Source organism: Watersipora subatra, chromosome 2 (assembly GCF_963576615.1).
Source record: "Watersipora subatra chromosome 2, tzWatSuba1.1, whole genome shotgun sequence".
Taxonomy (NCBI): Eukaryota; Metazoa; Bryozoa; class Gymnolaemata; order Cheilostomatida; family Watersiporidae; genus Watersipora; species Watersipora subatra.
Genome location: NC_088709.1, coordinates 16,513,465 through 16,529,508, shown reverse-complemented (window position 1 = coordinate 16,529,508; position 16,044 = coordinate 16,513,465). Strand labels below are relative to the sequence as shown.

The window sequence follows — 16,044 nt, the reverse complement described above, 5'->3', positions numbered from 1 at the left end:
TGTATGCTGCCTACTGACGGAATTATTCGGTCTCGTCTAGTCGATTCACTGGAAACAAGCACTCTTATCAAGATGTCAAATGTAAAACACGGACTTAACTGTCACCAATTTTACGATTAGCAATCGACCATTGCATTGTATACGACGTATTTATACATTTACTAGCAAAATGAAAAGGGTATACAGTATATGGTTAGAGCAATGGGAATGGTAAGAACACCTCCATCTTGTGATTAGGTGAGCGTGTCTACAAACTTACGGTTGCAATCTTTGTGAGTTCAAATCCAGTACAAGGCACTTTTTCATTCCTAGATTTTAATAACTTAAGCTGCACGGATGACAGACACACTTTGAGGTTGATGTATATAGAGTATTGTTAGTTTTGAATTTTAATATTCAGAATAAAAGTGACAAAGTGACTCTACACGACAGAGTGAAAGTGTAAAACTGTTTGACATTTTCACTTGTTGTGCGAAGGTCGTGTGAAGGTCATGATTTCCTGCTGGATTTTTTATTATCATTACTTAATGCAGCTCATCAACAATTTGTGATGACAAAAGCGTGTTTGCCGCTATTTGTGGTACTAAATTTTTACACATGAAAAATGTTACGCGTTAACGGTGAGAAAACTGAAGTGAAAAATATGTAGGGTATGAAACGAATAAAATTTAACAAAGAAATTGGATTCTTACAGTTTTAATAACTAAAGTTAAACTTGCACAAATTTATTAAAGATTTTATCAAAAAAGTGTAGATATTTCTCCATCATTTGCGATTGCTTTTAATGTTTGAGGTGATCTGACTGCCAGGATATTTCAAGATTAAAATTGATGAGAGTTAATCGCGATTAAAACATTCAAAAGAAAAATACAAGCAAAATGATGTCACTAGTTGCCATCGTTGCTACAGTTGATATCATTGCGTTCAAGTTGCAGCGGTACATGTTTCTATTCTGTCAACCCCTTTGTAACTATCGACTTCTTAATTGCACTTTTGCTTGATCTGAGTGTTTTAATTGTGATAAAGTTTTGTCAATTTTAATCTTAAAACATCCTGTCAGTCAAATCACCTCAAACATCAAAAACCACCATAAATAATAGAAAAATACTGATAATTTGATAAAAGCTAAAAAAATTTGTGCACGTTCATCTTTAAGGATAATTTAATAAGTTTCACGGACAGTCCCAATATACTAGTGTCCTTGATTTCCTGTTACAAGTGAGAAAATCATTGTTGATATCACCGAATAGTTATTTGTGCAAAGCCCTACCTATCATTCTTGCTATAGTAAATTCTACTACATCATGTCGACCTTCATCAACAGTAGTTGCTACAAGTAAGAATATCTCTGTCTTTCTAAAAAATATTGTATGCGTGAAGCCCTGTTGTCATTGCCATTCGATAGCAAATCTAAAATGAAACCAGCTCACGCTGAGAAGATGATAAATGAAATTGAGATGTTCCAGTTTTATCTCTGTCGGCGCAAACTAACATGTTCATTTCAACGCGATGGATTGTCGAAGCAACACTGACACACTGCTAATGCGTGACCAATGTATTTTTACTGTGTGTGGTCGGGCCTTTAGATAAAAGTTACTATAGCACAAGCTCTTTTCAGATTTGACTAATTCTGAGAAAAAGTAGAGAGAAAAAACGTACTTTGTTGCGAACCATGAGGAAAATGATGCGTCAACCCTTACTAACCTAAAGAAAAAAGGCTATCCTGACTATAGCCTTCCTTCCTCAGGAGAGTAAGGTATGACTAGCTCTTTCCTGACTACAAAGCTAATCATACCTTTCTCTCCTGGAAAAAAGCTATAATCAAGAAAAAGCTCATCACACCTTATTCTCTTGAGGAAGGAAGGCTATAGTCAAAAAAGAGCTACTCGTACCTTACTCTCCTGAGGAAAGAGGGCTATAGCTGCAGGCAGTGCCCCGCCAAAAGCGAGGAGAACTAGCAATGAATTAACTGGTAGGCTCCATCTTGGATTCTTTCGCATAAACTTTGTTCTGAAATATTTACAGATGCTATACAGTTAGCGTCTATGTTAGCATAGTAACCTCTACCCTTAACGAATACAACACCAACATATCAGCTCTTCATGATACATTGCATTAGCACTCTCAAAGGAGGTGTCATCAAAATTTTACAAAGTTTATAGGGTAACAACCTGTTCAAATGTTAATGTATGTTCAAACGAAATATAGACTTGGCTCCTTCAGTCTGCCCTCAACGTGATCAAGTGTTAAAATGCTACCAAGTACACATCATGCTATTACATATACTTCTTGAAAACATCTATAAAGAATCACAAGAGAAATGAGTTTTTTTTCTATATTATAGTGTTGTTTTTATACTATCTAAACCAGTTTGATAAAAAAGTCATGTAATATTAAGCCTTGCTGATATCTAAGCTATGACAATAACGATATAATATTGCTCACATTGATATACAGCAGCCCGCAATATACTTCAATTCCTCAGCAATACATCCATGAAAGTTAAGAAACAATAATATTTGCTTCTTATTTGTGGTTATTTAAAAAAATCTACCTGGAAAGCTAGATCTTGACTAAAATCTTTACTAAAACAATACTCGCGTTTTAGGCTAACTGTTAGGCGTAACAATCATTACGCATAACAGTCAACAGTGCTGGTTATTAACCCCAAGCAAGCACTTTAAGCATGAGTATCTTAACAATGTAATGACTATTTGCTCAATGAATACATTGTAATCCTCGTAGCTTAATGATTAAGTTGCCATCTCTCGATCTGGAGGTCCTGAGATCAAATCCAGTGACATGCAGATTTTTCATCGCTAGATTTTAATTGCGATTATTATAAAAAAAGAGAAAATCAACACGTTGATAATGCCGTGTACGTGATGTTTTATTGCGCGTAATTTGGAGGTGAAGTATACAAAATAACAAAAATACAAACCAGAAGGGACTGTCGGATAGTTCGAGACCAGCAGCGGCGCGGCCGCCCTGGCAGTTAGCGGCATAAGATTAGACACAGTTATGGCATCATACAGATGAGTGAGCACCGATAGCATTACTGTCCCCAGCCTCCCATAAGCGCCACACCAACTTTAATTTTAATAACAATTGAAGCCAAGCCATATAAGTATTTATTGAATAATTTAGCTGCAGCGCAAAACATATATCTTTGACCTTTATTAGTCTTAAAGTATTGTATTCTGAAAGCATTACTTGTCTTTAATCTGGTACAGTAGCTGTTATCAATTAACATATTTTGAAAATCAATGTCTTTAAAACCATCGATAAAATGCACCACAAGCCAGAATTTAAAAAGTTTTTCTTGCTCAGAGAAGTAAAATTGTTTTAGCTAGCCAAGTAGAGAGCCAGCTACAGAACCACAATAACAACTTTTCGTTTATCACTGAGCAGTGCTACTACTAGAGGTTAACCTTGACAAATGTTTAAAAATTGCTACAAATGAATTTATTCTCGACTACCATGAGCAATTTTTTCACTAATGGTTTTTGCACATTGTGTAGACTTTGACACTGTAGTATCTTCTTGAAATTTCATATTTATGACCAGCATGACATAAAACTTTACTGCATCTGAATAAGGAAAGATTTCCGCAATATAAAATATGATAGTGTAAATAGGATGGGCAGGAGGTATGTTTACAGTTTCGAATAAATGTTACAACACTTGAAACAAATGTAGCAACAAGGAAGAGAATGTTAGGGTATTTAGTAATGATAGAGGGGATGTTTCTGTTGTCTCAACATGAAATCTATGAGAGTAATGATGAGGCAAGATGAAACAGGTGACTAAAATGGGCTCACTTATTTTAGGGCAGTTACAATACGTACAGACTTACTTTTTTTAAAGTAGTCATCATGTATACAAACTTACTTCTCTAGGGTAGTCATCATGTATACAGACTTACTTCTCTACGGTAGTCATCATGTATACAGACTTACTTCTCTACGGTAGTCATCATGTATACAGACTTACTTCTCTACGGTAGTCATCATGTATACAGACCTACTTCTCTACGGTAGTCATCATGTATACAGACTTACTTCTCTACAGTAGTCATCATGTATACAGACTTACTTCTATAGGGTAGTCATCATGTATACAGACTTACTTCTCTACGGTAGTCATCATGTATACAGACTTACTTCTCTACGGTAGTCATCATGCATACAGACTTACTTCTCTACGGTAGTCATCATGTATACAGACTTACTTCTCTACAGTAGTCATCATGTATACAGACTTACTTCTCTACGGTAGTCATCATGCATACAGACTTACTTCTCTACGGTAGTCATCATGCATACAGACTTACTTCTCTATGGTAGTCATCATGTATACAGACTTACTTCTATAGGGTAGTCATCATGTATACAGACTTACTTCTCTATGGTAGTCACCATGCATACAGACTTACTTGTTTGAGTCAACAAGAACAACAACATGTACAGACTCACTTCTCAAGAGCAGCCATGATAAGAGGAGGCAGGACTAGAATAGGTGCAGGAAGGACAACTCTTGTAGCAGCTGTAGATTTAATAGCCTACAATAAACGAAGTCTGTACTATGACCACACACTCTCTGAATAAGTGCAACTATACATGCTGACCAAATTATTGTAACTAAAAGTCCCTTGTCTGGTTCTAAAAAAATTCATATTTTAATTTAAAGAGGCAAAAAAGTTCATTTTAGTTTACTTTCTCTTTACAAATAAATATATTTTGTAAATATAGTTGTGTATTTTGATATAAATATATTATATATTTATATAATATATTTGATAGAAACGTCATACTATATATATATACATATATAAATATATATATATATATACACTGATTAAGTACATAAACATTCAAAGATAATTATGCATAGACATACACATTGCACATACATTGAAAATATGTACATGTATATACATTTATACATATACATTTATACAAATACATATACATATATATATATATATGTATGTATCAATTTATTGGCAATAATTGTATCTTAAACAGAAATGCTTTCCTATTTATGCCATACAAAAAACATAAACCAAAGAAAAGAACAATTAGTCGATAAAATCAAATAATGTTTTATTAGTGTTTGTGTTTAAAATACTTTTTTTTACTAAGAAAACGGATATTAGGTAAAAGATTGCTGAAGCAGCTAGCTATGATATTTTCAAAATAATTGTTAGAGGTCGTATGTAGGTCGTATGTAGTTCGTTCATAACCCGTTTGTTTACATGAGTTAAAAGCCTGTAACTGTCAGGTAAAAGATGAAGACACAAACTGTTAAAACTGTTCCAATAAATTAAATAAAACTGTTTGAAACGCTGAGAGAACAGATGAGTCTTTACTAATATTCAACGAGTCTCTTCAAACACAATTATAACACCGATACAAAACAAATGTACTACATTTATATAACAGTACATAGTTAAATAGTTTATAAATGATAAAGAACACGCAATTCAATCAATTAATTCAGCAGTAGGACTGGTTAAAAAAGGCAACAGTGCAGCAGCGTCAGTTAAATTTTGACCTAAAGACCTATAGATCTACAAATCTAGTATAGATTGCTGAATTGGCTTCACCTCAGCAAGATATGGTAAGATGGATATGCAGTCAAAGATCTCAGAAGTCAAAAGGTAACCCACTGTTACTCCTACTTGTTCAAGTCTACTGTCTATGATTGGTCAGTATTTTGAGCAAATTGGTTGTGTCAGAGCTAACAGTATGGCACTCCTCTATAATAATATATTAACGACTGTATGGTCATACACAAACCAAATGAAAGAATTAAAGTTTCACTTAGAATTATGAAAGGTATATGAACAGTAGGTGGGTGAAGGAAGTAATTCCTGAAAATAATTCTTTTTCAATATTTGAAAATATTCAATCGATTGCACAAGTCTCATCGTAAAATTTTCCTGAATTCTGTTTCGAGAAGTGAAACTGACGATAGAAAGCTAAGACAGACAAAATTATCCTTCAATTAACTCGCTTGGTGTTACTTAGAATAACACAAAATAGAAGAAGGATAAAGTGTTTTTAGCCAATAATGTATCAAAATAAACAATACAATTTCAGCATGACAAACAGGTATACATGATATTAATCTGGGGTTGTGACAGGTTACATACCAAGGCCTAATACAGTACCTAAGTTAATAGAGATTTGATTAGTTCCGAAGAGGTTTCATGGCCGGAATAACAGCTACCGGCACACGAAAAACACGTGAGCCCCGCCTTTCTTAGACTCTCGACATTATGTACGCAGAGCAGCGGCTGCTGGGCGGCCATATTCAAAACAGTTTCCTCAGTAAAGAATTATTTACTGATTGGAGATTTGATGAAGGCATGAAATGAAGATTGGGGAGAGAGAGATTTACTAATGAAGAAGAGGGTGAATAGAAAGGGTGCGTCCACGCATGCTGATGAACTACGCTGGGTTTTATTGGAATAACAATTCATGCTATTAACGCCCTAAGAATACATAATCAATGTTTATTAGCCTAAACAAACGCGCTTTCCGTAATTATTTGCAGCAGTAGCGGGTTGCACGCCTTAAGTACAGGAAACAAAGTTCAAATTACTGAATCGTAAGACCGAGTTAGTAGCCGGTGTCAAGGGAGTTTGTTAGATGTATTGAAGTATTCAATGAGGAAACCTTCCTCAGAACATGAGATAAAGAAAAAACTCACACCAGCTCTGCCGCCATGATCAAAGTCAACCGAGCTCGGCTCGTGAGAAAATTGATTTAAAAAAATCTTTTGAAAGCCAAATTTTATACAAATGAGAAGTAAGCTAGCTCAATGAGAAAACATTCTGCTTGGGGGTCACAGAAAGATCGAACTTGGTAGATTGACGGAGTTGATACAGGAATGACAGACTGAGAGATAATTGGTTGGCTGTAGGGCAGCCAAAGTTGATAACAGTCAAAAATGGACAATGTGTAGAAGCAATGTGAGAGAACAAAGAGAACATCAGCTGAAGGAAAAAGCTCATTAGAGTGTTTTAAAAGAACTATTTGCTGTCTTTCTATTTTGTATGAATCTAAATAATGCCATGCAAGTTGACTGCAGAATAACATTTTTTACCTTGGCTTCTATCGCCAGTTCCAGTTCTGTCAACGGAATTCAGAAAAATGTTACAATGAGACTTGTGCAATCGATTGAATATTTTCAAATATTGAAAAAGAATTCTTGTCAGGAATTACTTTCTTCACCCATCTACTGTTCATATACCTTTCATAATTCTTAGTGAAACTTCAATTCTTTCATTTGGTTGGTGTATGATCATACAGTTTTTAATGCATTATTATAGAGGAGTGCCATACTGTTAGCTCTGACACAACCAATTTGCTCAAAATACTGACCAATCATAGACAGTAGACTTTAGAGTATTTAAAAATTAAAGAACCAAATGCAATACCAAAGTTACTATAATATTTTCTTTTACCAAAACATGACTAATTACGAAAAAAATTTCTTAAATTTTTTCGACTCTAAAATGAGTGATGTAAGTTTTCCTGTTCAACATCTGAACCCAAATGCAATCGGATGGTGGGTTTCAACACCAGCCAGGCTAATTAAAGCCTAATCTTCAAATTCTAATTTTAATTCTAAATTTCAAATTCAATCTCTTCGCCGTCTGACAGAACATTCGTCTTGCAATGAATAAATTTGTGAAATTAGGCAGAAAACTGGCCGCGGAACGATATTCATATATTCCTATGACAATTGACACAAACATATTGCCTTGGAGTATGTGGTTGATCGAATGGCATGACTACATACTTCTCTCTACCATCAGTCAGCTAATGTGACACGCATTGTTTCAATCGAAGGTCGACTATATGCTGGTAAAATGATTAACAGCCATTAAAATACGATGTTAAAAGAGGATGACAGCAGACATTAGGAGGTACCCCAAAGACAAGGCATATCTTGTGGCCACTTTCAACACCTGGACACTGTCAACATCTTAGAATTAACATTTTTTTTGTAACTAAAAATAAATTTTGATTTTTAATATTTACATATGACAAACAATGAATGAATGACTAGGCTAAGCATTGCACGTACACACAAACATGCAACTGTCTCCTAACAAGCAGTCTTCATTCATGAACAAAACTTTGGTGAGAAAGTAGGAAGCTTTTAAAAATTCAGCAAAAATGAGAACTAGAAAAATTTATTGCACCAACTAAGCAGTCTATGATCGAAATCGCTGAACAAGGATATGTGTCACCTTGGAACCATCTAATCAAATTATGATGCACCACGGAGATATGTGGCACAACCTCCTGGACATAATCACTGTCAAAAATACAACAGTTCAAAAGTATCAACCTCCATTTTGACACCATAGAATGTCCGACTTTTTTCATAAAACAGAAACAACATAAAAAAGCTAATTTTACCCATTTTTGTTGTTAACCTGCAATGAAGGATAAATATCAGCTCAAAAGAGATGAGAAAGATGAGAACTAAAAGAGAAATGTCTGTGAACTGAAAACTGTAAAAATCTTGCGTTTGAAGGTTTAGCAGATGCTACAACCATGTGCTCGTATAGTTTTTCCACCAAATGTATGTTTTTCATACAGAAGAAAATAATACAGACTGATTTTTTAAAGATTTTATCAACTCATCCAGACGGCTAGTCATTCAGCATTCAAATTTAAAGCTAACCGAATAAATAGGATTTTCAAACTTTTAAAACTATCTAGGCTGAATTCAGTCACATGATATTAAATTCATTTTAAACTTTGCACAGCGACAGCGGATGATTGTTCAGCAGACAATTGTGTTTGCCTATTTGTTGACACTCTCACTAAATATACCTCCTTGGCAGCAACCTTGGAGGCTCCAATCACCTCTCCTTCACTAGTATAAACATCTACGCCTGTGGAGAGCTCACTGTTTCTCATCAGCATCACATTACAGATGTTAGCCATCGCTGCAAGTAGAACATAGGTAAGACTTATATCTGGCTGTCATTAAACAGAACAATAAAAAAGTTGAAACCGAATTAATGTACAAACCGTTTTTGCAAATTGGGAGTTGTCTCCCATGATTACGCCAACAATTATTCGTCCAATATCATGTAATAGCTGGCTGGTAATGCCTAAATGATCCTGACTCTTGCCTTGCAATCACTTAAAAACAGTTGTCAGCCAAAAGTTAGTGAATTTTATATGCATGGTGTTCTCCGAAAAAATGTTACGAAGTTTAATCATATGAATACTTTTTATGTCATACTCCCTAGGCTGGTGTTCTAGCTAAAGCTCAAATACATTAAAAATGCTTAAAAATGAACTGCACAAAATTTTAGTAGATTTTATCAGAAAGTATCAGCATTTTTCTATCATTTGCAATTGCTTTTGATGTTTGAGGTGATCTGGCTGCCAGGATGTTTCATGATTAAAATTGACCAAACTTGGTTAAAGCGGTTAAAATGCTCACAAGAAAAATACAAGCAAAATGACGTCACTAGTTGTTATTGTTGCTATAGTTGATATCGGCTATTGCTTTCAAGTTGATGCGTTTTTGCGTCTTTATTCTGTCGGTCTCTTTACAATCATAGACGTCATAATGGCACTTTTCCTCGATCTGATCGGTCACGCAAAAGTTTAATCAATCGCAATCAAGTTTTATTCATTTTAATTTTGAAAGGTCCTAGCAAGCAGATCACCTCAAACATCAGAAAACAATCACAAACGATAGAAAAATACCGACACGTTTGATAAAATCTACAAAAATTTTGTGTAAATTTATCTTCAACTCAAGATAATGAAAGGTAACAAAATAATATTATTATTCAGAGTAATCTTTCCATGTCATCCTGACATCATACAAAAAATATTGAACTGAGAATTACCTTATCTTGAATAACTATCTTAAAGGCTATAATACTAATACTCTAGTATTATCTCTTATTATTAATGATCTATTTTCAACAAACCATTGAGCAATATTTCCTTATTAAACACAAAACCATTAGAATTACTCATATAAGCTTTTCTTGGGAACAATTTTGCCAGTCATTTGTAAAAAAAATCATGCAAACGTGATCTAAAACTATTTTTTTAATCGCAGTTCAACAGGGAATCAGCAAGGACTTGACATAATTTTTATGACAGCGTATTGAGGATTGCAAACTATTTCCACTTGGAAAGATCATTTTGTATTCAACAGGTGAGAATCGGAAGATGAATGGGTCACCCATGACCCCCCAATGCTCTTCAGCTACACTCGTGATGTCATATCGAACACTTTGATGGAATAGGTCTTGGCCTACCAGAGGCATGATAATTACAGGAAAAAAGTGATCGTGAAGATCGTCGAAGCAATTAGACTTAAACATGACTCACAAAAAAAACTGATAAAATATGTGCTAGACAACGCAAAACAATTTCTTCAACAAAAATTCTCAGCACAGTTGATAACAGATGTTTCTCAACACCTTTCATAATAAGGTATCCATTGGACCACGAGTGGACATACGCTTTGGTAATCAATTTGGTAATCAATACACGGTATGCGTTCTACAGAGGCCAGGTTTTTCATGTTGATATCTATCGTGAAATGAGCCAATTTTCTAAACAGCTGCAGTACTACCATTTTAAGACAGGTGTATAACCATAACACTGTAAGACAGGTGCTTTACCATGACAGCATCGGTAAGGTGCTCCATTAAAGCACTCTGAGATAAGAACTTATTCTGTGCAGGTAATCTGTAGCGATTGGCCCAGCTGTTCAGACTACTAAAATCACTGAGAGAGTTCAAGAGTGGATGGTAGCTGTCTAGTGATTTATGTGTAAATAAATATGCAGTAATTAGGTTGCTGGGCTAAAAAACAATTAATCAAAAGAGACAGCAGGCTGCATAAAACCAAATGTTACATGAAATTAGAATAGTCAAAAAGCTAATTATAAAGTTGGCATAAATTGGCTAACAAAACAAAAGATAATCACATTATTATTATAATTTTGGATGGGAAAACGCAGATTTTGGCGAGCATCCGGCGGTGAACCAGCATGAGTGGATTGAACGAATTAATGGGGGAAGATAATGACATATTTTTATCTAGATATATATCGCGCTTAATTGTGTATTCTAAATAGCATAAATTATTTTCATTCATGCATTAATTGGATATCAAACTTATAAATGTACATTATGCTTTTATATCAGTCAGTCAAAAAAGCGTAGCAACTTTGCAAACACACACTACTGAAACTTGGAATGAGATTTGAGAGAGCTATATACCTTCTTTCGATCACTTTATTGATTCTTAACTTTCCTTCTTGTCTCTGTTTAACTGACTCAACAGGTTTTTTAAGGATGTAGATGTACCAAAATATGTAGATGGACAGAAAGATGTAGATGACAAAGAGAGATACGCTCATTACAAGTTGAAAAGGAAATACTATCTGAAGGACTTTATTTTATGCCATCAACGAACAAATGAAAACCTTTTTAGATCGCGTGTGAAATATGAAGAGATTCCATGACAGCTGCTAAACGTGCCCACTTCAGTTTATGCATATAATATATATATTATAAATATTATATCACGCATGACCAAATGTAACAAAATCATCTCACGGGTGAAAAACAAAAACCTCGCTGTTGAACATGGCTTCCACTTGTTGCTTACAAGTTCGTATGAAAGCAAACATCCCCTACCATAGCTGCTCTAGTCTAGGATATAAGGACTTACCTCACCCATAAAATACCTTTGGACGAGAAAGAACAATTGCAGAATAATCACTTTCTTCCTGCCCAAACATAATTTGTTCACAATTGACAATATATTGCTGATGAAATGCTCTGAAGTCCAGACATATTGACAATGGATTACACAAATATCGGTCTGTTTCGAGTTATATTTTGTAAAGTAATTGGAACTAAGTATTGTTTTAAAATTGTGATGATTGATTAAAGTCTCGGACCAATAAAATGGTCAATGCTTATCATTTTTTAAAAAAAATACAATAGCTTGATAAATGACCTAGCACAGCTTGTCGCATGTTTTGCTTACCGCATACTTCCATCTGCTAACTATTTCTGATAACTTAAAAAAAATCATGCAAGCTTCCTCCTGAATTGCGCCATTGATCACATCGGATTAGAAAATAATCAATCAGAAACAAAAAAATTATGAATATTCGCAACTTGTCAAATTTTAGTAGAATTTAAATGATGAATACGTGTGTGAACGAAACTTGATGGATTGTTAATCTCTGACATTTGCGATATTTACAAGCAGTTCTGTAACTATGACAGCCCACATTATTTAACGTTCAAAAATGGAAATAATAAGGAGAATAAATTAAATGCAACAGTAAATGCAAATTACCAAATACATATAAGAATGGTATTTAGTGAATGTAGAAGAATGAAAGAGAGGACAACTTCTTAAAAACCATTGTTAGAGCATTATCAGACTATTAACTCACATACATAGATACAACAGAAAAATTTGTGGCAATAGCTCATGCAAAATGTCGCACACTTGCTGAAAACCTAAACGTGCATTGAAAATAAAATAAAAAGGGTTGAGAGAACCCTTCCTGTTGTTGGAAGACCAAGATAGGTTTTTATCTCCTACGAGACTGACAAAATGCTGCTACTGGGTATTGGTTTAGCATTAGGTTCAACCACTTTTTTCCAATAGTTTTTAGCCGACTTGCATTCAGTTGTTTTTTGTAAGACATGGGGCTATGACACAGCAAGCTACATGCAAACTTTGCCATGAATTTCGTAATCGCATTTGACATCCTAGAAAACAGCATACACAGTTCGTATTCACTAAGTAAATAGTGGAGAAAAAGAAACTGCAGATTCGCATTACGAATCGTCTCGGCTCGAGTGTGCACATGCAAGGGTGGATTGTGAACTGTTTCAGCTCTAGTGTGCACATGCAAGGGTAGATTGTGAACTGGCTCAGCTCTAGTGTGCACATGCAAGGGTGGATTGTGAACTGTTTCAGCTCTAGTATGCGCATGCAAGGGTGGATTGTGAACTGGCTCAGCTCTAGTGTGCACATGCAAGGGTGGATTGGTGGATTGTGAACTGTTTCAGCTCTAGTATGCACAAAACTCTTCCAGCATTAAATAATTAAATCAGAATTTTACAAGCTTTTAATAGCAATAAACTATTTATAATTCAATTTATGTTAAAACCAATTTCAGATTTCCCTTTATCGGTTTCACAGCATCCTAAACAACGCTTCATACAGACATACAAAGCAGACAGTAAAAAGATTTCATTGACTGATTTCATATCTCTCGATTCATGATACACCGTGGAGCAATTTGGCATAACTTCCTGGATGCTCAGTAACACCTTGAAATATGAACTTAATTCAATGCAGGAGCTCGTATGCTAATTTACTAGTAAGTCCAATCAATTTTCCCACATGAATAACCAAATACAAATTAATCCGTTCCCGACCTCTGAAAAAACATCTAAAACAGGTTCTTACAACAAAAAAACATGTTTATAATTACAGTACTGTGCTGTATAGAGTGTTTACCTTCGAGACAGACGGTAGCAGCTTAGTGACACTCGCTACACTTTTGTGATACTACGTAAACTTTAAATTTAACTTAAATGAACTTAGTACACTATACACACGCTTACAAACACTTGTTAATCTTACATCACATGGAACTTTAATTTTAACTTTGTTTTCATTTTCATTTTTTCGGTTTTTTTCTAGTTTGGCACTTTTTGCCTCACTTTTTGAGTAACATTCACCTTCACTTTTAGCTGACCTTTTCAAAACTTTTTTAAACAGATCTGACGAGACAGAAGTGAGCGGTGCAGTTCTCGTAAGCAGCCTCTAACATACTATCTAACCTAGCGGCTATATCGAGAACTGTCTTGTATGCTTGTATCTCAAGTTTGTCTGACATCAAGGCAAAAACTGCTTAAAACTTTTCTCAAATTGCTTGTATGTTGGAACACTCGAGTTTTAATGTATTACTGTACTTACATCGGCAAGAATGCAGCACGTCAAATGTATAGACTTTTATTCTGACACCATAAAATGTCAATTTTTTCTCGTAAAACAGAGACAATACAAAAACTCACTTTACCCATTCTTGTTTTTTATTTGCAAGGAAGTGTAGAGATCAACTCAAAAAAAAATGTCTGAGAAATCAGCATTGTGAAAAATTTTTGTGTCTGAAGGTTTAACAGATACTAGATTAGTGTGCTCATGTAGTCTCTTGACCTAATACATGGTTTCATTTAAAATACCGCAAAACCTCTATTTGAACGACACCTCTATTTGAACGCTACTATCGGGGAAGGGTTGGAAAATAGAGCACTATGGCATTTAAATAGAGATTTTATGGTATGGGCAAAAATCAGCTAAGCAATGGAGACTAGCATGTATTGTTTTTACAATATTTAAACAAGTTTAATAAAACATAACGAAATTTATGCAATATCAAACATCATTGACTTGTGAGCTACTATAATAACAGTATAATATTATAGTAATATAGTATTGGCAGTATAGTATTGCCATAACAGTGATAATCAGCAGCACACAGTAGACTTAAGTTCCATAGCAACATGTTCCTGAAAAACTACATGTGATAACAATGCACTCACGGCTATTTTTGTAGTTTTACAAAATCCTCAAGCAAACGAAAATGATGTGGTAATATGGCAGTACCTATAGCATTAGAATTTCTAGTTAGCTGGTCTTTTAAAAACTATTACAACAAAAACTGCGCCACCGGCCTGCTCTGTTGCTTTTTTACCTCCACTGGAAAGAGCTTAGCTGAGTATTATCGATCCGGATCCATCAGCAGTGAGCGTTTCTATGATGTCGAATAGTGCTCTGACTCTACGCACAAACTTAGCAAAGCAAACTGGCATCAAATGCATTAGGATTTTACCATTTCAATAATTTGGAGTGGAAGCAACTCCGAACACATCCACAGCATAGAAATACAGTGACAGTGTGGATGTTATTAAAAAGATACAAGTAAAAACTATCAAAGTGGTCAGCTCATAATGAAGGCTGATGATGTTGTTTTAAAAATCTCCTACCCCTAATAGGACAGAGAACAAATTCAATGCACATGAGCAGAAAACTCTGAAATTGCTGATCACTATTCGCTGCTCATTGATTGGTGTCATAGCCAATGTTAATAATTACCAAGTTTCCATATGACGACAGCGTAGTAAAAAACCCCCATATGGCGCTGGCAATGCCATCATAGAAACAGCCGTGTCGCTCTTATTCTGTTGTGATTCAGTGTCGCTGTGTGGAAGCGTACCCCATCGTATTTCATCGTTTCCGCGACTGCATTGTGTAATGACAACGCCATGCCGCGGCATATTCGCCAATACAAATGTGAATGGGTTTGTGATATTGTGGACATTGTTATTACATATGCTCAGCAAAATATTGTGGGATTAATACCGACACCAACATCCCTGCATGCAGTGTGATGGTGTACGACGCTGACGAGTCTGACTAGGAAGACGATTGCGAAAGACAACTGCTGGCCTTGCGAGCCAAATTAGCCATTAGATACGACAACAACAACAGAAGTGCTATGCTAATGAGATAAAATTGCATTCCATGACAATGGCAACTCCTTTGCAACAGTTAATGATTCATCACATATGGCAACGGTGAATTATGGAATGTTGAGAAATTGAAGTTCAGTTGTTTTCATATTTGAACAATTATTAATCAACAGCTCAGTTGTGTAATGAATTATTAATTTATTTGTATTGTCGGTTAAGCCTAACAGTCAATTAGTTGCAACAGTGAGTTATGTTTGACAGTCAATGAAGTTCAACAGTCAGTGGAGTCTTAAAGTTGATTGAGTCTAATTCGTCGGCAAAGGCTGTTAGGATAGCATATACTGCGACGTACTACGATATATTACACACTATATCGCAATATGTAGGCATTAATACCAGCACATTGGTGATCGTCTGTGATAACATTGTTCACACCATCACAAACCCATCCGTGTTTACATCCGCGG

The 16,044-nt window shown here is 35.1% G+C and overlaps 1 protein-coding gene across 1 annotated transcript in view; it reads right to left on the bottom strand.

Annotated features, from left to right (window-relative positions):
- Nucleotides 1–16,044, bottom strand: part of LOC137388935 (sideroflexin-5-like) — a 59,198-nt gene that overhangs the window by 19,968 nt on the left and 23,186 nt on the right. Inside the window, exons 7-9 of the mRNA XM_068075438.1 lie at nt 8,859–8,974; nt 4,476–4,561; nt 1,893–2,010 (exon numbers count right to left, since the gene is read on the bottom strand). Coding sequence (XP_067931539.1) covers nt 1,893–2,010; nt 4,476–4,561; nt 8,859–8,974 — 320 coding nt within the window. The remainder of the gene's footprint in view (nt 1–1,892; nt 2,011–4,475; nt 4,562–8,858; nt 8,975–16,044) is intronic.